A 25,547-nucleotide genomic window follows, 5' to 3' on the forward strand; every position below is an offset into this window, starting at 1 on the left:
TGGTGTTTTTCTTTTCATTGTTTTAGGTAGGCAGGAAAAGATTTTTCCTCCCCTAAATATGCATAGTATATTTTATATGTTAGTACATTAATTATTATGTACTATATAATATACTGCATATTACACTGCTATATTTAGAATATATTTTCTGATGAAGTGAAATTAAGGCTCTGTTGCTAGATTCTATTTAATTTATTTGAGACAACGTCCTGTGTGTCCCAGGCTGACATCAAACTCACTAAGCTACCAAGGACTCTCCTGCCTCCAACTCCAGAATGCAGGAATTACAGGTTTGTGCATGCACATCTGGATTAAAGCTCTGCTGTTCTTTAGCATGTGTGCAGGGGTGATAAGGATTGGGAACTCGATTATCCTCACCAATGTGATTTTTGCTACTTATAATGCTAGCCAGGTCATCTTCAGTTACCTAGCTATTCTGAGGTTTGAGTTCTTTTACAAGAACCAGAGGTGGTCACAATAGCACTACCCGCAAATCAGAGGGGAGTTAGGAGCCGCTGGTTTGGAAGGCCACAGCAATGCATCAGCAAGATTCCCTTTTCTGTTTAATTAGCTCAGCCTCCTGCCATCTCTCTCTCCTCTTCCTGTTCCCCTTCATGCATTAACCTGACCTGCCTCAGCCAATCACACCTAAAATGTCCCTGAATCAACATTTTCCAAACTCACTCAACAAAAGAGGCTTTATTTCTCCAAATCCATTTGTCCTATATTAATTTTAGGACGGAAAAAAAAAGTAAGACACATATCTTCCTTTGATTTCCAGTCAGTTTAGCATAACTGACCTCTGCAACAGATGGTAAGTGTTAAATTCTAGTCTTTAAACCAAAAATAAATGTAGATTTATTCTTGCCAAACTAAATTCTTAATCCTGGCTCTTCTTTGGACACAAAATGCAAATTGTTAAACAGCTAAAATAGTTTGGAAATGATATTTTATGTCTTGCTAATTAACCCTTGCAATAAATGAATGGCAGGGTTAATTGCCTCTTCTAGTTTAGGCAAAAGAAAGAAAAGCAACCAAGCAAACAAAAACCAAGCCTTTGAGATTAGAGATTCTCTTTTGCCATCTTGTGGCTTAATTCCCACATTGCAATTTGTTACACAGCTCTTCTCTGTAAAAGCTGGAATGTATATGTTATATATATGTCAGTTTGCAATATTTGTATGTATATGTGAAGTTAATACTTAAAAATAATAGATGACTGCAGTTTGTTTTCAAATACCAGGTACCCAAATGTTGAGTCTCCATAACCTTCTAAAACAGGCAAATGTTTCCTATACATTTGTTTATATATGATGATGTGTAAAACAGCTGCGTTTACAAAGGCTGAAAGCTGCATAGTTCTTCAGAATTCTATTTTTAAGCCACTGTGCTGTTCTGTTTTTACAAAAACAGTGAAACCCTTAGAGAATCCAACCAGCACAATTAGGTCATTTAACTTGAAGACAACACATTGTGGTTCTGTTCTTGACACTGTTCTTTGATTAATTTTTCTTGTATTTGTTCAATTGGTCATTTCCTTTATTTCCCTCACTTCAAACTGCTGACAGGGAGAGAGCCTGAAAGAAAGCTCATTGGCAGTCCTATGCAATGGTTAGGAATATTAGTGCTGAGATCAAGAAAAACTCAATTTGTTAATTCCTCATGCATTTTGATTTCCATCACAGCCTTAAATTAGAACCTTATTTGCATAGAACATTTAAAACAAAGATATTCCTATGTTTTTCTATGGTTCCAAAAAGGACTACCAGAATTAACCTTAAAAAAATGGAACTCACAGTTAAAACAAGTTTATCATTTTTCTATGAAACCTAAGAGTAAACATTGGACTCCAAAAACATCCATCCTTAAACAATGCCCAGCTTTTCTCAGACGTGGAAGTACGAATGAGTTCACTAAAGACTTCCTACTTGGCCTCAGTGAATTGTTGTATCAATAACTGCCAGTTAGTTGTGTATCATGTCAGATGTATAAGAACCAATTTCAAAACGGACTCAAATAGTAACTCTACAAGTCATGACCTCGAGCTGGCCTTAGGCAGGTGACTCTTAGGCAGGGGCTCAGTGGATTCACATACACAACCAGTGGCTGGTTGTCAGGTCTGGAGCTAGCTGGCCTAGCTTGGCCTCAGCTGAGACAGCCTTTCTGTGCTCTGTGTGCTCTCTAATTCAGTGGACTTAGCTGGCTTTTTGCACACGAGCCAGTTTCCACATTTAAAGTCTGTGGTGGTTTAAAAGAAAATGGCCCCCAAAGGGAGTGGCACTATTCAAGGTGTGGCTTTGTTGGAGTAGATGTGACCTTGTTGGAGGAAGCGTCACTGTGGAAGTTTGCTTTGAGATCTCCTTTGCTCAAACTACTCAGTGTGGTAGACAGTTTACTCCTTGTTGCCTGCAGATCAAGATGTAGGACTCCAGCTCCTTCTCCAGCACCATGACTGCCTGCACGCTGCCATGCTCCCCACCATGATGGCAATGGACTAAACCTCTGAGCTGCAAACCACCTCAAATAAGTGTTTTCTTTCATAAAAGTTGCTGTGGTCATGGTGTCTCTTCACAGCAACAGAAACCCTAACTGAAACAAGGCCTTCACTTGGAACTAGCCTGAGAAGTACTAAAGGAGTTAACGCCTCGGCTCAGCTTTGGCATACTGTCACTTCTGTTTCGTTCTATCAGCTGCAGTGATGGACTGTGATCTAGAACTAGCTATTTGTAGCACACCACTTACTTGCTCATCTCCATAAATTAAAGCAATGGGCTAAGGGATCTAAAAGGAATCCCTGTCAGCTCTTCAAAAACAGAAACATGGCAAGCATGGAGTTCCCTGGGTTTACCATATAATTGCTTTGCCAAATGTTCATTTATCCTCCCGCTATCTTTGCCTCTCACTCCTCTATGCGGAGGAAAAAAAGAAAACCTTCCAAAAATACATATGCTGAATGGCCTTAATCCAGTTGGGCTAAGAATACTTGCAATGTAAATGGGATCATTCAATATGCTAACATTTGTGGTGAGTGACAACTTGTTTAACAGACAGATTACATGACAGATGCATAAAGACAAGGCTGCCAAGAGTGGCCTGGATATGAGACTCAGAAGGAATGACAGACAGGAAAGAATAAAAGTCGGTGACCCAAAAATGATAGTGTCCTGAAGAAAGTAGACACAACTTTTAGTTAAAACATCAATACTCAGAGATCTGTGATTAGTCAGGGTATGAAAGCCAAACTTCAGAATTGTTGGATGGAAAAAAGACCAGGGGAGCAGTGTGGGAGGCCAAAAAAGAAAGAAATCCAGGAAACGAATTACAAGAGTGTCTTAGTGCTTTTTCTGTCTCAGCATAGAATACAGCAGGCTGGGTAATCCATAAACTCAAAATTATTTGGTCCATAAATCTGGAGGCTAGAAGATCCAAACATCAGTGGCCCACATATGGTGAGGAACTATTTGCTATATCACAAGATGGCAGGATCCCCCACGGGTGAGAAAGAGCAAGAGAGTGAACTCACAACACAAACTCTACTATAGTATCGTTCATTCACTTCTGGAGGTAGAGCTCTCCTGACCTAAATACCTGTAATTAGGCCTCACCTCCCATAGCTGGGGATTAAGTATCTAACACAAACTTTAGGATAGAGATGTGAATTGAAACCATAGCAAGGAGAACCATACTCAGATCAACTCAGTAAATTCAACAAATGTACATTAAAATTATATTTATGCAGACTATTGTGTCCACAGTTATGCTGCCTAGTTATATGTCAACTAGACATGCACGATAGTTATTTGGGAAAGACTCTGAATTGAGAAAATGTTTCCATAAGACTGGCCTGTAGGCAAGTCTGTGGTGTATTTTTTAAATAACTAATTGATGTGGGAAGAGTCCAGCCTATTGTGGGTGATGCTTCTGGATGCTATGAGAAAATGGGTTGACAGCTCTGATTGGACCAAAAGGTAAGTGACTCTTCTCCCACCCAGAGAGTCCTGTCTCTAGGACCTAGTCCCTGGGGCACAACCTGTGCCCCCCATCCCCACTCATTGCTGCTCCAGTTGCAGGCCAGCAGGGAAGACTCCAATGAGCAGGCTTCCCCATCAACTTCCCCCATCAGACCTTGCCATCTATAAGACCCACTCCTTACCCCAAACGTACCCATCCTCCTGCAACCTCAGTGGCTTCCTGAGACACAGAATCTGCCAGCTCCAATTAGACCAAGAGCTATGACTGGACCAAGAGTGGACCCCTGAGACATAGACACAGCAAGCACAGAGTGGATCAAGAGCAGCTCCCTCAGACACAGACACCTCTTGCACCTATTGGAGGAAGAGATGGGTAGACACAGGTGCAAAAATACATACAACGACATAAAGAGCAACATGGCACTATCAGAACTTAGTAGTTCTACAACAGCAAGACCTGAACATCACAACATAGAAGAAGCAGAAATGGCAACCTTAAAAATAAAGATGATAGAGCCCTGTAAAGTGGAAATGAAAATTCCCTTAAAGAGATTGAGGAAAAGACAAAGAAAAAATTGGAAGAAATCAATAAATCCCTTAAAGAAAACCAAGAAAAAGGAATTGAACAGGTGAAGGAAATAGTTCAAGACCTGAAAATTGAAATAGAAGCAATGAAGACCCAAACTAAGGAAATGCTGGAAACAGAATATCTGAGTAAAAGAACAGGAACTACAGATGTAAGCATAACCAACAGAATACAAGAGATGGAAGAGGGAATCTCTGGTATAGAGGATACAACAGAGGAAATAGATTTGTCAGTCAAACAAAACACTAAGGCCAAAAAAGTCATAACACAAAATGTTCAGGAAATCTGGGATACCATGAAAAGGCCAAACCTAAGAATAATAGCGATAGAAGATGGAGACGAATACCAACTTAAAGGCACAGAAAATATAATTAACAAAATCATATAGGAAAACTATATGATTAAAGTAGGAAATGCCTGTGAAGATACAAGAAGCTTATAGAAAATCAATAGACTAGACCCCCTCCCCCCCAAAAGTCCCCTCACCACATTAATCAAACCACTAAACATACAGAATAAGGAAAGAATATTAAGAGTAGCAAAGGAAAAAGGCCAAGTGACTTGTAAAGGCAGACCCATCAGAATAACACCCAATTTCTCAATGGAGACTCTGAGAGCCAGAAGGTCCTGAACAGACATTATGCAGACACTAAGAGACCATGGATGCCAGCCCAGACTACTATATGCAGCAAAACTTTCAATCACCATAGACATAGGAGTGCACAAGACATTCCAAGACAAAACCAGATTTAAACAATACCTATCTATAAATCCAGCTCTATAGAAAGCACTAGAAGGAAAACTCTAACCTAAGGAAGTTAGATGCACCCATGGAAACACAGGCAATAGATAACCCCACAGCAGCAAATCTAAAAGAAGGGAAATCCACACACACTACCACCAAAAGATAACAAGAATTAACAATCACTGGTCATTAATATCCCTTAATATCAATGGACTCAATTTACCTATAAAAAGACACAGGTAGCAGAATGGATACAAAAACAGGATTCATCCTTCTGCCGCATACAAGAACCACACTTCAACTTCAAAGACAGACACTACCTCAGAGTAAAAGACTGGGAAAAGACTTTCCAATCAAATGGACTCAAGAAGCAAGCTGGTGTAGCTATCCTAATACCTTACAAAATATACTTCAAACTAAAATCAATCAAAAGAGATCGAGAAGGGCATTACATACTCATCACAGGAAAGACCCACCAAGATGAAGTTTCAATTCTGAACATTTATGCCACAAATACAAGGGTACCCACATATGTAAAAGAAACATTACTAAAGCTTAAATCACACATCAAACCCCACACATTAATAGTGGGAGACTTCAACACCCCACTCTCACCACTGGACAGATCTGCCAGATTGAAACTTAACAGAGAAATAAGGGACCTAACTGCTGTTATGAACCAAATGGATTAAATAGATATCTACAGAATATTCAACCCTAACACAAAAGATAAACATCTTCATTAATGTGGGAGAATACAAGATTAATTCAAAAAATCAATAGCCTTCCTATATACAAATCATAAGCGAGCTGAGAAAGAAATCAGAAAAACATTACCCATTACAATAGCTACAAATAATATAAAATACCTTGGGGTAACTCTAACTAAGCAAGTGAAAGACCTGAATGATAAAGACATTTAAGTCTCTGAAGAAAAAAAACTGAAGAAAATGGAAAGATCTCCCATGCTTATGGATAGGAAGGACTAAATTAGTAAAAATAGCAATCTTACCAAAAGCAATCTACAGATTCAATACAATCCCCATCAAAATCTCAACACAATTCTTCACAGACCCAGAAAGAACAATACTCAACTTCATAAGGAAAAACAACAACAAAAAAAAAACCAGGATAGCTAAAACAATCTTGTACAATAGAGCAACTTCTGGAGGCATCACCATGCCTGACCTCAAGCTCTACTATAGAACTGTAGTAATAAAAACAGCTTGGTACTGGCATAAAAAACCAACATGTGGACCAATGGAATCAAATTGAAGACCCTGACATTAATCCACACACCTATGAACACCTGATTTTTGACAAAGAAGCCAAAACTGTACAATGGAAAAAAGAAAGCATCTTCAACAAATGGTGCTGGCATAACTGGATGTCAACATGTAGAAGGCTGCAAATAGATCCATATCTATCGCCATGCATAAAACTCAAGTCCAAGTGGATCAAATATAAATCTGGTTACACTGAATCTGATAAAAGAGAAAGTAGGAATTAGCCTTGAAGGCATTGGCATAGGAGACCACTTCCTAAATATAACACCAGTAGCACAGACACTGAGAGCAATAATTAATAAATGGGACCTCCTGAAACTGAGAAGCTTCTGTAAGGCAAAGGACACAGTAAAGAAGACAAAACAACAGCCTACAGAATGGGAAAAGATCTTCACCAACCCCACATCTGACAGAGGGCTTATCTCCAAAATATATAAAGAACACAAGACACTAGACATCAAAATACCAAACAATCAAATTAAAAAATGGGCTACAGAGCTAAATAGAGAATTCTCAAGAGAAGAATCTCAAATGGCCGAAAGACATTTAAGGAATTGCTCAAAATCCTTAGTCATCAGGGAAATGCAAATCAAAATGACTCTGAGATACCATCTTACACCTGTCAGAATGGCTAAGATCAAAAACACTGATGACAGCTTATGTTGGAGAGGATGTGGACCAACGGAAATACTTCTCCACTATTGGTGGGAGTTCAAACTTGTACAGCCACTTTGGAAATTAGTATGGCGGTTTCTCAGAAAATTGGGAATCAATCTATTTCAAGACTCAGTGATACCACTCTTGGGCATATACCCAAGGAATGCTCAACCACACTGAGCATACCACAAAGACACATGCTCAACTATGTTCATAGCAGCATTATTTGTAATAGCCAGAACCTGGAAACAACCTAGATGTCCCTCAACCGAAGAATGGATAAAGAAAATGTGGTACATATACACAATGGAGTATTACTAAGCAGAGAAAAACAATGGCATTATGAAATTTGCAGGCAAATGGAACTAGAAAATATCATCCTGAGTGAGGTAACCTAGACTCAAAAGGACAAACATGGTATGTATTCACTCATAAATGGATACTAGATGTAAAGCAAAGGATAACCAGACTACAACCTACAGCTTCAGAGAAGCTAGCTAACATAGAAGACCCTAAGAGGGATGCATGGATTGCCCTGGGAAGGGAAAATAGATGAGATCTCCATGAGCAAACTGGGGTTGAGGAGGGGCAATGGAGGGTAGGGGATGGGGGATGAGAATATAAGGGAACAGGACAGTCGAGCTAGAACAGGGACAGAGTGGGAAAGCAATGAAAACAATATTATGATAGAGGGAAACATCATGGGGATAGGGAGAAACTGGGTGCTAGGGAAGTTCCCATGATTCCATAATGTCCCCAGCAATAATGTAGAGGATGTCTGTTTTGGTTTACCCCAGTAAATCAGATTGGTGAATACCCTAACTGTCATTATAGAGCCTTCATCCATAATTGATAGAAGCAGATGCAGAGATCCAGAGCCAAGCAGCAGACCAAGCTCCAGGAGTCCAGTCGAAGAGAGAGAAGAGATATTCTATGAGCAAGGGTATCAAGATCATGATGGGGAAACCTACAGAGACAACCAAACTAAACTAGTGGGAACACATGAATTTTAGACCAACAGCTGTGGAGCCTCCAGGTACTGGACTAGGCCCTCTGCATAATCGAGACTGTTATGTAGTTTGATCTGCTTAAGGGGCCGCCTGGCAGTAGGATCAGCATCCATTCCTGGTGCACAAGCTGGCTTTTTTGGAGCTCATTATCTATGGTGGGACACCTTACACAGCCTTGATGCAGGGCGAGGGGCTTGGACCTGCCTCAACTGAATGTACCAGGCTCTGCTGACTCCCCATGGGAGGCCTTACCATGTCCGAGGAGGGAATGTGGTGTGGGTTGGGGAGGGGGAAGGCTGGGAGATGAGAGGAGGGAAGAGAAGGGGATCTGTGATTGATATGTAAAATGAATAAAAAAATTCTTAAAAAAGTAAAGAAAGAAAAAAGAAAATGGGCTGAGCCGGGCAGTGGTGGCACACACCTTTAATCTCAGCACTCAAAAGGCAGAGGTAGGCAGATCTCTATGAGTTTGAGACCAGCCTGGTCTACAGAGAGAATTCCAGGACAGTGGGGCTACACAGACAAACTCTGTTTCAAAAGGGGGGCGGGCTGCACAAGCCAAGAGGTAACAAGCCAGTAATCAGCACTCCTCAATGGCTTCTGCTTCAGGTCTTGCCTCTCCACATTCTTGCCTTGCTTGAGTTCCTGCTTTCGCTTCCCTCAGTGATAGTGATAGTCTATCCTCAGTGATAGACTGTTACCTGGAAGTGTAAGGCAGAATAACCATTTTCTCCTCGTGTGGCTTCTTTGTGGTTTTATATCAATGAATAGAAATAAGTCTTAAGAGAATAGTGAAAGGAAAATTTTAAAATCTTTGTACTCATGAAGCATTTTAGAAAGAAAAAAATACAATAATAAACTATACAAATAAATGTAGCATGAATTGTTAAAGGTCTTATTAATAAAAACAAACCCAGGGCCAGTTATTGGGGTGAATGCTGAAAGATCAAAGAAACAGAACCAGTCACAGCTAATCTCACCTTGCCAGTTCCTCAGCTGATCCTGTTTCCTCAGACTGAAAGCCTCTGTGTCCTCATTCGAATGGATCTCAGCTGAACTGCTGCTCAAAAGCCTAAAAGCTTAACCACCTTTAGTTTCTGGTTTTCATACCTTATATACCTTCCTGCTTCCTGCCATCACTTCCTGGGATTAAAGGCATGTGTCACCATGCCTGGCTGTTTCCAGTGTGGCTTTGAACTCACAGAGATCCAGACATATCTCTGCCTTCAGAATGTAAGGATTAAAGGCATGTGTGCCACCATTTTCTGGCCTCTATGTCTATCTAGCAGCTGTTCTGTTCTCTGACCCCAGATGAGTTTATTAAGGTGCACAACATACCAGGGGACACAATATCACACACACAAAAATTAGAAATTAGAAACTGCTTAGTGTTGTGGGAATAAAGCAGGAAAAGTGTTCTTGAGTGTGGTCAGGAAGTTTACAAGTTTAAAAGATTAGTCAAGAAAGTTCTCAAGAAGTGCCCACTGGGCAAAGACTAAAAGGAGGATGCAAAGGCTCATCTCGAACACTTGAGTTTGGTGAAACAGAACGGTCAGATGAGAACAAAAACAAGGTAGATAGGTAGCAAGAAGAGCCGGCCCCTGTGGCTGCTTGCCCAAAGCAGTCTTGACAGTATGTGAATGACACTGCACTGCAGCCGGGGGACCCAGAATGTGCTTGGCTCTGAATTTTATGCCCTGGCAATCTTTTGGATCGTGGAACTCAAGTATTACAGAATATCCTGCTGCAGGAAGAACATGAAGAGCCTCAGTTCCTCCAAATAGTCAACTTAGGACCCAGAAGTCGTGGTAGACGTTAGTATTCTGACAACTGTAAGAAAGAGGGTGGAGAACTAGGTTCCCTCAAGCTAACTTGCCTTCTTAGAGGGAAGAGATTACACAGGTACCTACTGAGGAGAGATGCTGGAAGCTGAGCAGTGTGCCTCAGAGTTAAGGACATGAAAATAAGCCAATGTGGCTTAAATGGAGTTAGCGGGGGCAGAAAGAAAAGGTCTGATTTTAGGGCATATAGAAAGACACTTTTAGGATATGAAACTTTTATTTAGAGCATCACAGAAAGGTAGGTGTGCTCTAGAATTCACTATGTAGCACACCTCTGGAGTGCTGGAATTACAAATGTATGCCACCAAGTATGGCTTTATGTGGTGCTAAGAATTAAACTCAGGACTTTGTCCAGGCTAGGCTAGTACCCTAGCAGATGAGCTATCCCACCAGCACATACAAACCTTTATTGAGCTCTATCTAAACACTACCTCTTCACTATCTTTCTATTTCCCTTCTGATGATAACAATTTCTTTTCAACAGCCACAACAACAACAAAATCTTACATATAATTCTAAATATCAGTGATAGGTATCCCATACATATGCTGTGTGTATATATAAGTATATAATCACTATATACATATATATATACACACACAGAATATATTTATATATAGAAATTTTTTAACTTTATGCACAGGAAACACAAGATACTTAACTGCAATATGAATTTTACATGTGGGGACCTTGCATTTTTAAAAACACTAAAGATGTTCTTGACATTTTCATCTACTTTCTTAAATTAAGTGGAGGCAGGGGATCTAAAAGTCTCAATTGGCATAGCCTGTGCTGTATGACCCACTGCCTCTCGGAGAAAGTAATGATTCCTCCAGACAGACAAGCTAGTTGACTCACTCTTTCTTCTACAGTGACAAACTAGATGGATGGATGTTTTCTAAGCAGTTCTTAACAAAAAACTCACAGAAGACACACTTTAAAACATTTCATTAAAACATTTCTTCATGAGGTCCCATTTCCAATTTGATCATTTACAGGGTCCAGTTAAGTTTAATAGTCACAAAGCAGACAGCTTGTGAGCATGCACATCACACATGTGATAGCTAATCCTAAGGCATCAGTTATCTTTAAAAAAAAAAAGGAAAAGAAAAAGAAAAAAAGCATAATGTTAGCTCTCATGTCTTCTAAACTGAACCAAAGAAGGGGGGTTTGAAACCTAAGAATTTTATCTTCTGTAAAATATTATCCTCCTTAGCCTTAACTCACAACTAGTGCTTCATTACTATACTCTAATAATATTTCCACTAGTTTTATTGGTTATTGTATAAACAGTTAAGTATTATTATAAACCATTAAGTATAACTTTAAAAACTGGAAAAGAAGACTTCTCTTTAAACAAAAATCAGCTGAGATGTACCTCAATTAGTATAGGGCTTAACTAGTATGCATGAAACCCAGTTCCATCCTGTCTTCGTTAGGGTGACTATTGCTGTGATGAAACACCATGACCAAAAGCAACTTGGAAAGGAAAGGCTTTATTTTGCTCACAGTTCCATGTAACAGTTCATCATCAAAAGCAGCGAGGGTGGGAACTCATGCAGGGCAGTAAGCTGGAGACAGGAGTTGATGCAGAGGCCATAAGAGGAGTGCTGCCTACTGGCTTGCTCAGTCGGCTTTCTTATATAACCCAGGACTACCTGCCCAGGGATGGCCCCACCCACAGTGGGCTGGGCCCTTCCCCGCCAATCACTAATTAAGTAAATGCCCTACAGGCTTGCCTGCAGCTCCATCTTATGGAGGCATTTTCTACATTGAGGTTCCCTCTTCTCAGATGACTTTTGCTTATGTCAAGCTGACATAAAACTATCCAGCATTTGTCAATTTGACACATAAACACATCACTATAAACACACAACCTTTCCTTTTTCATTCGTCCCCAAGAACTCACATTAAATATATAAATAACTTTAAAAGTTTCATAGTCTGTACAAATTCAAACACATTAAAAATTCAGTCTCGCCGGGCGGTGGTGGCGCATGCCTTTAATCCCAGCACTCGGGAGGCAGAGGCAGGCGGATCTCTGTGAGTTCGAGGCCAGCCTGGGCTACCAAGTGAGTTCCAGGAAAAGTGCAAAGCTACACAGAGAAACCCTGTCTCGAAAAACAAAAAAACAAAAAAAAAAAGCAAAAAAAAAAAAAAAATTCAGTCTCTTTGAAATTCCAAAATCTGTTTTAAAAGTTCAAAATCTTTCAGCTGTGGGTTCCTGTAGAAAATCAAAATTAAGTTACTTTCTTCAAGAGGGAAGAACCAGGGCACAGTCACAATTTTAACCAAGCAAGACCCACTCCAACAGTCTAAATAACTCAATGTTCAATTATCTGGGATTCACTACCAATCTTCTGGGCTTCTCCAAGGACCTTGGGTCAGTTCTCCAGTTCTGCCCTCTGCAGCACATACAGCTTGTCTTCTAGGCTCCAGCTGGCTCCAGTCCACTACCCAAAGTTCCAAGGTCCTTCCACAATCCTCCCCAATACATGGTCAGGTCTGTCACAGAAATACCCAACTGGTATCAGCTTGTCTTAGGGTTAGGGTTGCTATTGCTGTGATGAAATGCCATGACCAAAAGCAACTTGAGGAGGAAAGGCTTTATTTTGCTCACAGTTCCATGTAACAGTTCATCATCAAAAGCAGTGAGGACAGGAACCCGGGAAGGCAGGAACTGATACAGAAGCCATGGATGTATACCACTTACCAGTGTGTTCCATTCTTAAAGAACCTAGGACCACCAGCCCAGAGATAATACCATCCACAATGGGTTGTGCCCTCCCCTATCAATCACTAATTAAGAAAATACCTACAGACTTGACTACAGCCCCATCTTACAGAGGCGTTTTCTTCACTGAGGTCCCCTCCTGTCTTAGTTAGGGTTTCTATTGCTGTAAAAAGACACCATGACCATGAAAACTCTTATAAAAGAAAACGTTTAATTGGGGTAGCTGGCTTACAATTCAGAGGTTTAGTTCACTGTTGTCATGGTGGGAAGCAAGGGAGCATGCAGGCAGGTATGATGCTGGAGAAGGAGCTGGGAGTTCTTACACCTTGACCCACAGGCAACAGGAAGTGGTCTGAGACAGTGGGCATGACTTGAGCATATATGAGACCTCAAAGCCCAACTTCACAATGATGAACTTCCTTCAACAAGGCCACACCTACTCCACAAAGACCACACCTAATAGTGCCACGCCCTATGGGCCAAGCCTTCAAACATATGAGTCTATGGGGACCATACCTTTTTCAAACCACACCTCCTCTCAGATGATTTTATCCAGAACAATTCCCTAGCACTACATAAAAGCAGGTAGGGTGGCACATGCCTTTATTAGCAACCATAACGTCAAAACTTCATGGCTGCAGCTTCCCTGTATATGGAAGCCCCCATATATGAAAGGCACTATCTTGAAGCAGGCATCCATCATGAGCCTCTGGCTCCTACAGTATATGCCCTTGCTCTTCCTTAATGTTCCATGAAGTAGGGCTTGTGCTGCAGACTTATTAATTTGGGTCAAGCATCAGTCAGTTGTTTTCTGCATTTTGAAGTTAGTTGATTTCTATAATAGTCTTTATTGGCTACAAAAAGAAATTTCTTTGACGAGAGATGAAAGCTACACTATATCTGTGACTATAAGTATTTAGAATACAGAAATTATCCTGGTCTAGGAAAGGTGGCTGTAGTAGTTTCTCCTCTAGGGTCCTTGACCTCACCAAACATAGATAATGGGCTAGGTTTACTGTTTCAGTCATGAATTACTCCTACTGAGTGGGCAGGCCTTAAGTCCAATGAATTGGCTGTTGGGAATTCTCAGGATACAAGTGCCACAACTGAAGAAGTACCATGCCATCCTGGTTATGGTTGTGATTTGTAGGCTTTACAGCTAGGTAGGACTACTGAACACATTTCTCCCCTGGCAGCTTGCATAGCTTCTCTTGGTATTATGAGAACTAGTCTTCAGGCAAGGCTTCTATGTCAGGTCCAGCTTCATTCCTCTAAGTCTTGTGTCTGAAATGTGTGAAGTCCTCAGCAACAGGTTCTTACCTTCAAAGCACTTATTTCTCAGACTTCCACTTCTCATCTCCTATTTCCACAAGTTGGATACATAAGCAAAAGCTACTCCAGTATTGCAAAAGGAAAAAGCCAAACTTGTAGGCAAATAACCTGACTCAATCAGAGTATTAAAAGAAACAATCTGGGCCCAGACAATTCCTGAGCTCATGCTGGGGAGATGTGTGTTTACCACCATGCAGGCACATTGGGCCATTACCCACTGCCCCAAGAAATTAGTCAGTATTTACTGAGCCTCAGGCTAAGTGCAGAAATAATCTGAATAGCTGGTGGCTGTTTAGGATGGATTAGGAGGCGTGGCCTTGTTGGAGAAGGTGTGTTATTGGGAGCTGGCCCAGAGGTTTTAAAAGCACATGGTATTTTCAGCTAACGCTCCCTTACGCTTATGGATTTAGATGTAAGCTCATCTTGTAAGACAGTTGTGGACTCTAACCCTATGAAACTGTAAGCTCCAAATAAACACCTTCTTATATAAGTTATATTTGTCATGGTGTCTTATCACAGCAATATTAAAGTAACTAAGACATATGATAAGAGGTAAAGACTGAAGTGTTTGAGGTACAAGACTAGGAAAGCCAAAGACAGGAACCAAATCAGATAGTAGAAAGAAGAAATGAATCCCTTCTACAGAAGTGAGCATTGCCCTGATGACACCTTGAATTCACACTTCAAGCCTCAAAAAACTGAGGCAAAAAAATATATAAACCCAATTTCCATTGTTTTAAATCACTTTGTTACAGCAGCCCATGGAAATTAATTCATCACATTTACAACAGCTTTCTATTAGATTATTTAATGACCAATGATTTAATATTTGTATATGGAACCAACTATTGTAAATGAGTAGACATATTATTTCTTTTATAGCAGATGTGTTTTATACTGTGGGAACAGTGATTTTGTTTTTTTTCATTATTATTAAAACAATACCAGCAAAATGGCAATCATTAAAGGTAGTATGCACATTCAGGCAAGATGATGAAATGTTTAACCAGGAGTATGAAATGAATATCTAATTCAAGTTTACTCAAACTAAATAAATGTTTTATTTTAAAATAATCATAGTTACAAAAATTTACAATACACAACCTATTTTATACATATACACATATTTCATCTCTTTATTTGAGTAAAAAGAAGACAACTTTCCACATCCAAGAGGTTTTTAATGTTGTAATGATTACCTAAAAGTAAAGTAATAAGAAAACAGAATTATTTCAAGTAACAAAAAGATTTGTATTTCCACAGAATCATTTCTTCACCACTTAACATATACAGCATATAATATGAAATAGAAACAATTTATCTAACTTAACTTAATTAATTTTAATTGCATGAACCCAAAGATACAAAAGTTAATCACCACCTACTGATTCAGAGAGGATCTGAAAGAACACAAATTTCCCGTCATTCTCTAACAAAGGCAGAGTTAAATTAGAAATGTGTGCAAGAGAAACCATTCTGAAACCTCTTTAAATGATCTTTAGAAATGCTGAGGTTCCTATAAACCAGACACGTACATGCACACATAGGTAAAAATGAAAGGTGCAATGTTATATAAAGTAATTTTAAAAGCAAATGCTGCTCTGAACTAATTAGGTAATATAACGGTGTCAGATGGATAGTGTCACATATGGCAGGTGTACTTGCATTATTATTAAATGTTATTACTGTGACTGTCTCTATAGTAGAAATTGGCATTCATTAAAACTAACAGAATTAGAACATTTCTCCGATAGTGCTAGCACACAGTAAGCACAGGGCTAGGCATGGGGATGCACTCACTGAGCACTTGCCCAGCAATAAGAAAAAGATCTCAGTTCAATTCCCAGCACCACAAGACAAAAGTATATAAATATAGCTACTATTGCCTTCATCACAATGTGAGCTTTGTAAATGGAAGGAGTTTTCTCTCTTTTTCTTTTATTTATCCCAAACTTAAAGAGCAATACTTGGCACCACAGTACACTGTTACTCATATTTACTGAATGAAGGTATAAGCAAGCAAATACATCAAAATACCTACTACTAACGACTTGTAATTTTTTAAAAATAAACTCGTCTGTATAGTTAAAACAATCAGCTACAAAGGACCATATACTGTAACAGGAAATAACATTGCAGAAATAATTTCCCTTATAGCTTGAAAGGCAACATAACTGCGACTTAATATTTTTATTCTTTAGCAATAGACATCTGTTTGAATTTCACACATCAAAACACTAATATATACTTATTTAGTGATAAAATGAAAGGAAAATATGTACCAAACTGCTTTGGCATTAATAACATGGTAGTTCATTTTAACCACTGTAGCTTCCACATTCATGGAACTATACACTAGCAACTGTATGGACATTGTAACAATATGAATCAAAATGCTTTAGTTGTTCTTACCTGAAGGAACATAGAATGAATCACCAGTAGTTATCATATACGGTGTTTCATGTAAGGTACATAAAAGGTCACCAAAGTTAACATAAAAAATCTACAAAATTAAAAAATAAAATCTCATTTGAAATTGAACCACAATGACTGTACTCAGAAATCCTTAAATGAAATACAGCAGGCAAAATAAAGACTCCTCATGGATGTCCGTATTCTAATCTGTAGAATCTGCAAATACATCCTATGTGGCAAAAGAACCTAGAGACAGAGACTAATCCTTAATTTCAACTGAACCCAGTCTAAACATACAAACCCTTAAAGATGAACTCTCCCATACCGGCGACTGACCCCCATACAAACACATCCCAACACACACACACACACACACACACACACACACACACACACAGAAAGAGAAAGAGAAAGAGAAGTAGTAGGTAGTAGAAAAATGAGGCAGAAAAAGCAATTTTAAACATAAGTTTTTTGTACTCTTGCTGGTGGTAAGAAGAAGGGGCCACAAGCCAAGGGACAGGCTATTTGTAAAAGCTGCCAACTTCCAGAGAAACAATGAGAACATTGGTTCTGTAGCCACATGGGAACTGAATTCTCCCAACAATATCAATAAAACTGAAAGGAAATGGACAGACTGACCCTTCAAAAAGGAAGCAAACCTGTTAACATCTTAATTCCAGACCCATGCTACAACATCTTAATTCCAGACCTGTGCTACTCAGAACAAACTACACAGCCGAGCCTGCAAGATGTCTAACTAGGCAAAATAAGATAATTAAAGGTCACTGCTTTAAGCTACTATTATGTGGCACTTTGTTAGGTCAATAATATAAAACTAAGATAAATTCATTTTTGTTCTAATTTTGCTCATTCAATGTCATGAAAAGGCAGTACTACCTTGCTAGTAAACTTTAATAAAAAAAGAAAAATGTTATACATGCTTCTTCCAAGACGTTTTCTGGATACCACACATCTCAACAAGAATGATGAAGCCCAGATAGGAAGTCAGATCCATCTTGTAGGTGTGGGGGACAACAAAACAATACAAGACAAAACAGAAAGCCCATCTCACATATTTAAGCATCAGACTAAAAAAGAAATAGGATAAATTTACTTTTCAGCTGTGTTGGCTTCTAATTCAAAGATGGCTAACTTCCAAATTTATTCAGATGTAAACATACTGTTAACTATCTGTTTTGGAGACAACAAAATAAATATAAAGTCTCCAAACTTTAAGATGTGCCTACCTCTAGGTTTACCATCAAATTTCATACTTTAATGTCTTAATTCCCAATTTGATGGTATTAGTATGGAGCCAATCTGAAAGGATGATATAATGTCCTTAAAGCTATACTAGAATGTTCTCTCCTTTTCTGTCTCTCTTCTTCTTCCCTTCTACCCCTTCTCTCTCTCTCCTTCTCCCTCCATCCCTTCCCTACTTCTCTCCTACATGTAAACCAGGAAGTATGCTTTCACCAAAGACATCTCAGTCTCTAAAACTGAGAAATAAATGTTCATTTTTGGAGACACTAAATCTATAGTACTATGATTAAACTAAGGTACCCATCAAGAATATTTTGCTGCCAATAAAATGCCTATGTTTTAAAAGTGGGGACATAGAAGTTAGATAACTTTCAAAAGTCAATGAAAGTACAGAACTGGGATTAGAAGTGTGCACTCTGACTCTACAACTGACATTCCCAACTTCTAAAAAAGGATAGCTCTCTAAATGGAGAAATGGTCCTCAATTTTTTTTGAGAAACTAGAAAAATTTTAAAAATTCTTATGTCATCTAAAGATCTGCCTCAAGTAGAAAAGGTGAATTTAAAGGCATGCATATATTTCCAGATCATTTTCCTTATCTGGTCAGGTTGGGTCTCTTCTCATTTTTGCCAATATTTAATTAAGATAATCTTTATTTAAATGAGAAACAGTTCTATATAGACATCAAATGAGAACATACAAATAGCTAATATTTGAATATCAGAATAACAAACTTATCAATAAGAAAAGAAAAGTTACAAGCTATCACTTTACCCCACTAAGAATGATTATTTTCAAAACAATTAACAATAAGCCGGGTGGTGGTGGTGCACCCAGTGCTCAGGAGGCAGAGGCAGGTAGATCTTTGTGAGTTCGAGGCCAGCCTGGTCTATGGAGCGAGATCCAGGAAAAGCACAAAGCTACACAGAGGAACCCTGTCTCGAAAAAAAAAAAAAAAATTAAAAAATGCTGGTAAGGATACGGAGAGAAGCAAATGTTTCTATTCTATTGGTGGAATGTAATTTAGTGTATGCCTTATGGAAAACACCACTTAGATACCTCAAAAATTAAAACCACAGCTATAACATGACCCAGCAATTCCTCTAATGGATATAAATACACAGGAAATAAATGAATATATTGAAGAAGTACCTGAAGCTCTCATGTCTACAACAACCAAGCACTAGAAATAACCTAAATGCTCAATGCCCAATGGGTAAATATAAAATGTGATACACATACAGCATGGAATATTATATCATAAAAAAAATCTTATCATTTGTAACAACAAATAAAACTAGAGATCTTTAGGTTGAATAAGCCACCAACAAAAAAGACACTCCTGGAATATAAAAAAGCTAATCCCAATGGGTACTAAGTTACAGGTAGACAGACAGAAGCAAAAAGCTCTGACCCACAAAATGGCTACAACCGAAAAGAATACTCTACATTTTTAAAGCAGTAAGAAACATTTTTTAATTTCTTTTATTTGTGAGGTTATAATTACATCATTTCCCCTTCCCTTTCCTCACTTCAATCCCTCCATATACCCCTCCTTGCTCTCTGTCAAACTCATGGCCTCCTTTTCTTTAATTGTTACTCTATGTATATATGGACATCTACATACATATATATTCCTAAGTACAGCCTGCTCAGTCTGTAGGTCACTGTGTGTATATGTCTTGGTACTGGATCACCAGTTGCTGTGTTCCTCCCTGGAGAGGACTCTCTCTTGCTCTCAGAATTCCTTAGTTGCTTGCTGTTCTTTGTATAGAGTTGAGGCCTTGTGGACTTTCCCCTGTCCATTTTTACCATGAAGAAATGATAAAATTGTGAAATATAGTATGTTAACCTGATTTAAATATATATATATATAGTATATCACACATGCATCAAAACATCACATTACTCTCTATATATTGTTTTTTAACTCAGCTGAAAAATATAAGATTTAACTAAACAAAGCATGATTCAAATGTATTAGAAAACACGTTTTTATGAGGGGCTGGAGATGGTTCAGGTAATAACGCAAGCATGAAGACCTGAGTTCAGATCCCAGTACTGCAGTTAAAAAAACAAACAGGTAACATAGCACATGCCTATAATACCAGTGCATGGGTGGTGAAGACAGGAAGATCCTAGGGTATCATTGCCCAGCCAGTCTAGCCAATTGGAGAGCTCCAAGTTTAGGAAAGACTATCTCAGAGAATAAGGTAGAAAAGCAACTGCAATCAACCCGATTTCCATGTGCATATGTATACCCTACCCATACACATGCAGCCCCACCAACACACAAGCACATTCACATACACACACACACACACACACAAGAATTTGATACAGACAAAAACAGAACTAAATGGCAAACATCTATGAATACCTATAACAAACTACCTGTCCAATATACAGTCTATTTCCTTCATTAGTTAGTATTTGAGAAGAAAGCCTAGCATAAATAGTTCATAAGCATTCATTGTGTACTAAAAGATTAAGTCCTTTATAAGAATATAACCACAATATTGTCATCGCTAAAATTAATGTTCAAAGTTCTAATTGTGTCAACCACATATTTGCAAGATTTTTTTTGGACTAGGATACACATTAGAGGTGAACACAGTGACTGGTCAGTCCTTTCAGCCAATAGCAGTGGTTTCAATAAAGGCTGATTGATTGTTCTCCTCAAGATACAACAGTTTCTGAAAACCTAACTGCCACTGTCTCGTGTGATACCAGTAGGGAGACTCTAGGGAAGCTTCTAAATACCCTTCTATATATAGGATAGCTCCCTGCTTCAATAAAAACTATCACCCAGGGCAAAATGTCAGCAGTGCTATGTTGGGAAGCCCTGACATAGAGGTTTTACCTGGTCCTCTCTCTCTTTTCAGTTCCTACTGCTCTCCTATATACACAGCAGGACTTTGCTCATTATATTCAGTTTCAGCTTTCTTTCATTCCCTGTAAACTAGTAGTTCGATCTAGAGACCTTCCATGTTGTCTTCTTGCAGTTTCTATGTATTTTAAAGAGATAGAGACACTAAGATTACTCAGAACTCTATTTTTCTATCAGGAAATACATGTCTAACTATGCTCCTTACAGATGTCAGCAGCCACTGATGCTCAGTGCCCACATTAAATAGTTTATTGAGGAGATGCAAAATGGTGATATTTCAACTGTAACATTCCATGTTCATTCAGTACCTAAGTATTCCTAACAAGAAAATTCTCTCCTATTGTCTGACTACCTAGCTGCAGACTTTGTATGGGAAAGGGAGAATAAAAGATTGATTTCCCCTCAGCTTAACTATCAGCTGGGAACATGATAAGAAGCTTCCAAAAATCCTTCAGAATTAACCCATTAATTTTTCTTTCAGAGGCTGGCTAACAGTGACGGACTTAGACTTAACTGAAGTACATCAGCCCACTAAGGTGTTCTTACTGATGCTGCAGTGCAGACTTTATCTTTGGCCAGTGGAAGAGCATCTTCAAGCTGGCTGCTGAGATGTTATTACCTAATCCTACTCATCTGTGGTAGTCTTCCATCAGGTATGGCATGATAAAAATATTCAAAGCTGAGCCCAAGGCCCCAAATCAGGCATTTCCCCCCAAGAAATAGAGAAGTGGTTAATGTGAGGGGGTCGAGAAGTTTTTTGGCTTTAGTTCTGGATTTTTCATTTAATTTTAAAACTGTACTTTCAGGCCCTTTTAAAAAAAAAAAAAAAAGAAATTCTGTCTTTAACATTCCTACTATTTGAGTAAATTGTCATGTTTTGTTCTGTTATTCATGCCATTTTTTATTTAACATTTATTTTATTTTATTTATTTGGGGGACGGGGGCACAAGCCACAGGCCACAATTAGGAGTTATAGATACCAGTTCTCTCTTTTCCGAAGCTGTCAAGCTTGGCGGCAGGCACCTTCACTGAGTGAATCATCTTTTTTTTTTTTTTATAATTTAATTTAATTTTACATATCAGCCACGGATCCCCTTGTTCTCCCCCCTCCCGCCCCCTCCACTCCCCCCCAACCCACTCCCCATTCCCATCTCCTCCTGAGGATTGAGTTCAACCTGGTAGATTCAGTCCAGGCAGGTCCAGTCCCCTCCTCCCAGGCTGAGCAAAGTGTCCCTGTATAAGCCCCAGGTTTCAAACAGCCAACTCACGCACTGAGTACAGGACCTGGTCCCCCTGCCTAGATGCCTCCCAAACAGATCAAGCTAATCAACTGTCTCACTTATCCAGAGGGCCTGATCCAGTTGGGGGCTCCTCAGCCATTGGTTCATGTGTCTTCATTCGTTTGGCTATTTGTCCCTGTGCTCTATCCAATCTTGGTCTCAACAATTCTCACTCATACAATCCCTCCTCTTTCTCGCCAATTGGACTCCTGGAGTTCCACCTGGGGCCTGGCTGTGGATCTCTGCATCCGGTTCCCTCAGTCATTCGATGGGGTTTCTAGCACGACAATTAATGGCCCTCCTTACCTTCTCCACTTACTATTTCTAAGTGCTCTTTTGTTTATTAGGGAAGATTGAACATCAACTCTAGTAGTACACTGTTAATTTTTTTGGGTTTGGTCTCCTCCCCCTCTTCAGACAGGGTCTCTAACATTGTATCAGGAAGGCATTAAAGGCAAAGGCTGGGGCTCTATTCTTGTCTCTGTTAGTTTTTCAAAATCATATCAAGTATGCTTCAAATTTTAAAAATATGCAAAAAATACTTCATATGCTAACCTAAAAAATTAAGAAAAATGTTCCTATTATTAAGAAAATACTTAATGCTGATTTTCAGTTAAAAATTAGTACTCAATTCGAGGCCAGCCTGATCTCCAAAGCGAGTTCCAGGAAAGGCCCAAAGCTACACAGAGAAACCCTGCCTCAAAAAAAAAAATTAATACTCAAAGCAAATAATCGATCACATAGTAACACGTTTTTCCATATTTGCTTGCCATTTACACTTTCAAACTCTAATCAGGGGCTAAAAATGCAGCCCAGTGGAAGAAACTTGTCTAAATACCAAACCCCAAAGTTCCATTCCTAACACACAGTAAAGCAAACAGAAAGAAAGTTAAAATATATACATAAATTTTTGTCTTAAAAATTTGCTTTAGAACTTTAGCCCAAAGAATTTCTCATGTGGCTAGTATTAAAGATATGTTTGAGATAGTTTTTAAATGTACAGACACTTCTTAGATTACATTTGAAGTTATATAACTTTATTTTGCCACATAGTGACTTATATTATTAAGCCAAAATAAAAATATAGCCATTTTCTCTCTGTAGTATGTTCTTCTTTTCCAAATTTTCCAATTATAAGCAATATTACAAGTAAGTGTAAATAATCATTTTGTATTCTAATATAATAAATTCTATTAATTAATTATAGTTGTCACTTGTTTTAAAACATGGATCCCTTTGAATACTAACCATGTTAAATATTTCAAATATTTATTATTTAAATTTCCTTTTATGTAAAGGCATTACAATTGAACGGGTAACTACTATTAGGCCTGTGATGACATAAAATGTCTTCATCATCAGTTACTGTTGTATCCACTGCATTAAATAAGTCATTAAGAATCACAGAACAGGAGCTAGAGAAATGCCTCAATGGGAAAGACACTTGCTGCACAAGCATGAACAGCAGCACCTACGTCAAAAGCCGGCTGTGGGATGTGTACCTGGAACCCTAGCAGTACAGGGAAGGAGGTGGAGGGACAGTCAGGGGAAGTGCTGGGCTTGAGGTTTGTCAACCTAACTTCCTGTTCAGTGAGGTCCTGTCTCACGGGAATCGAGTGGAGAGAGTAATTTAGCAGGCCACTATCTGGTCTCCGCACCTGCCATGTGTGCATACACCACGCATACATATGCACACAGAACCATACCTGGAAAGCTACAGAATATTAAGATTGAAATTATTTTAATTGATTCTAGTTACCATAATGCAACAATAAATTATTCTTGCAATGTCCTTTTTTTATAATGTTGCTAAAATGGTGGCATAATATTAAATACCTTTAAAATATACTTCATAGGTTCTATACTTATCATGTTTAGAATGAAATCAGAACTCATGAACATATGCATAGCAGATACTGAGACAGGGAGAGGAAGGAGGGAAGAAGGGAGAGAGGAAGAGAGTGAGATAAAATAACTCATCATAAATCTCAGACCCTATTAAGTACAGCAGCCATGGTACTGATTGATGCAGCTAGTCCTTTGTCTCCAGGGAACTCTTAACCAGTTAAGTCATTTTTAAACTCTTTTGATTCTCAACCAGATGATTACAGAAATTCACAAGACTTAATCTCTATAATCCCCTCCAGCTCTAAAATTCTATTTATTTGCAAATCTGTATCCAAAGATTCGCTTAAAAACAATCACAACTTAAATCACTGAAGCTCAAGGTTGTGCTATACACAGTACAGGTATTTTTAAATAATTACTGACTGGCTAACCACAATAGATTTAATAAACGAAAAGATTTCTTTGTGCAGCATAACAATGGAATTTCACTACTAACTAAATAGAATTTTAATGCATCATCAGAGAAAAAAATCAGTCATACTTCTAGAAAAACAGAAATAAGTGGAAAAATATACTCACCAATATATCTTGGCCAACATGTTGCTTTCCTTTTTCTTCATGGGGTCCTAAAACCAATTTTCCAGTAGAAAAAACTGCTGTATCCATTGTTTTAAAAACTTGCAAACCATGTTGCTCCATAAAAAATTGGTATGTATCTCGTGGTCTTATAAGATCTAGGAGGAAAGGAATAATACAAATATAAAGCCATCACAAGCTGTAAGGGCCTGTAACTGTCATCTCAGCACTTAGGGAACTAAGGAGGGTTACAAATTGGAAGTCTATCTGGGCTATGCATGGGAAGCCCTATTGTAACAGTAGTGTTCAATGATATAGTAAACATTCATAGACACGTCATTTAGACCATGCATACATAGAGGAAGTACTATTACACAGGGTGAAGATGACTGAATCTGGAGCTGGAATGCCAAAGGTCACATTCTGCCTGGCTCATAAACTACATGACTTTGGACTACTTAAGTTCTCTCTCTAAGCCTCAATTTCCTTTCTGTAAAAATGAGCAGCAGCCTATGTTTAAACAACTTCTGTGAACATCAAAGAGTTAATATAGAACAAAAAGAAATGACTGGCTCAAACTAAGCACTATGTTATTTATCTTAGCTTAACAATAATGGAACTGTTTTTACTTCTACAGAGGCGAAGAAGGACAATAATATTAGGGGAGACACAATAAAGAGCTTCGTGTCTTTACAAAGCTGAACAAAGTCCAAAATAAAGTGTCATCACAGTAACAATAAATTGGTTTTTGTTCATTTGATGATTAATCAGAAACATTTTTATTTAATTAAGCAAAGACTACATGAAAGCAGAATATAAGCCTTAGCTCAATAATCACTCTCTCATTTCAGGTTTCCTTTGCATTTATGAACCTTTCCAAGCCTCTTAATGCATTCATTAATCATAGCTTCTGGCTCTGTATCACTAGATATTTGAGAATGTTAAGGGTCAATATATACAATGCAATAAAGAAAATGCATAGACTACTGAAACATAAAAGTTGAAAAAACTTTTCTAGCTTGGAAGGGCTCAAGTTATGTTTTCACACTAAACAATGCCTTCTGTATTTCAACCTCTGAAATACAGAATGACTCTAAAGATGATAAATGTAAA

General features: G+C 38.5%; 1 protein-coding gene across 7 annotated transcripts in view; it reads right to left on the reverse strand.

Moving 5' to 3' along the window:
- Positions 1 to 8,877: 8,877 nt before the first annotated feature.
- Positions 8,878 to 25,547, reverse strand: part of Cenpc (centromere protein C) — a 54,223-nt gene continuing 37,553 nt past the window's right edge. For 3 of the 7 annotated variants that reach the window (XM_042257598.2, XM_076546517.1, XM_006983817.4), the window contains exons 18-20: positions 24,438 to 24,592; positions 16,575 to 16,665; positions 15,200 to 15,361 (exon numbers count right to left, since the gene is read on the reverse strand). In XM_042257598.2, the coding sequence (XP_042113532.1) occupies positions 15,291 to 15,361; positions 16,575 to 16,665; positions 24,438 to 24,592 (317 nt within the window). In that variant the 3' untranslated portion in view covers positions 15,200 to 15,290. Of the gene's footprint in view, positions 9,035 to 15,199; positions 15,362 to 16,573; positions 16,666 to 19,443; positions 19,639 to 20,697; positions 20,849 to 24,437; positions 24,593 to 25,547 lie in introns of those variants that run through there. The other 4 variants (XM_076546520.1, XM_042257599.2, XM_076546518.1 and 1 more) reach the window with 3 other exon arrangements.

Source organism: Peromyscus maniculatus, chromosome 10 (assembly GCF_049852395.1).
Source record: "Peromyscus maniculatus bairdii isolate BWxNUB_F1_BW_parent chromosome 10, HU_Pman_BW_mat_3.1, whole genome shotgun sequence".
Taxonomy (NCBI): Eukaryota; Metazoa; Chordata; class Mammalia; order Rodentia; family Cricetidae; genus Peromyscus; species Peromyscus maniculatus.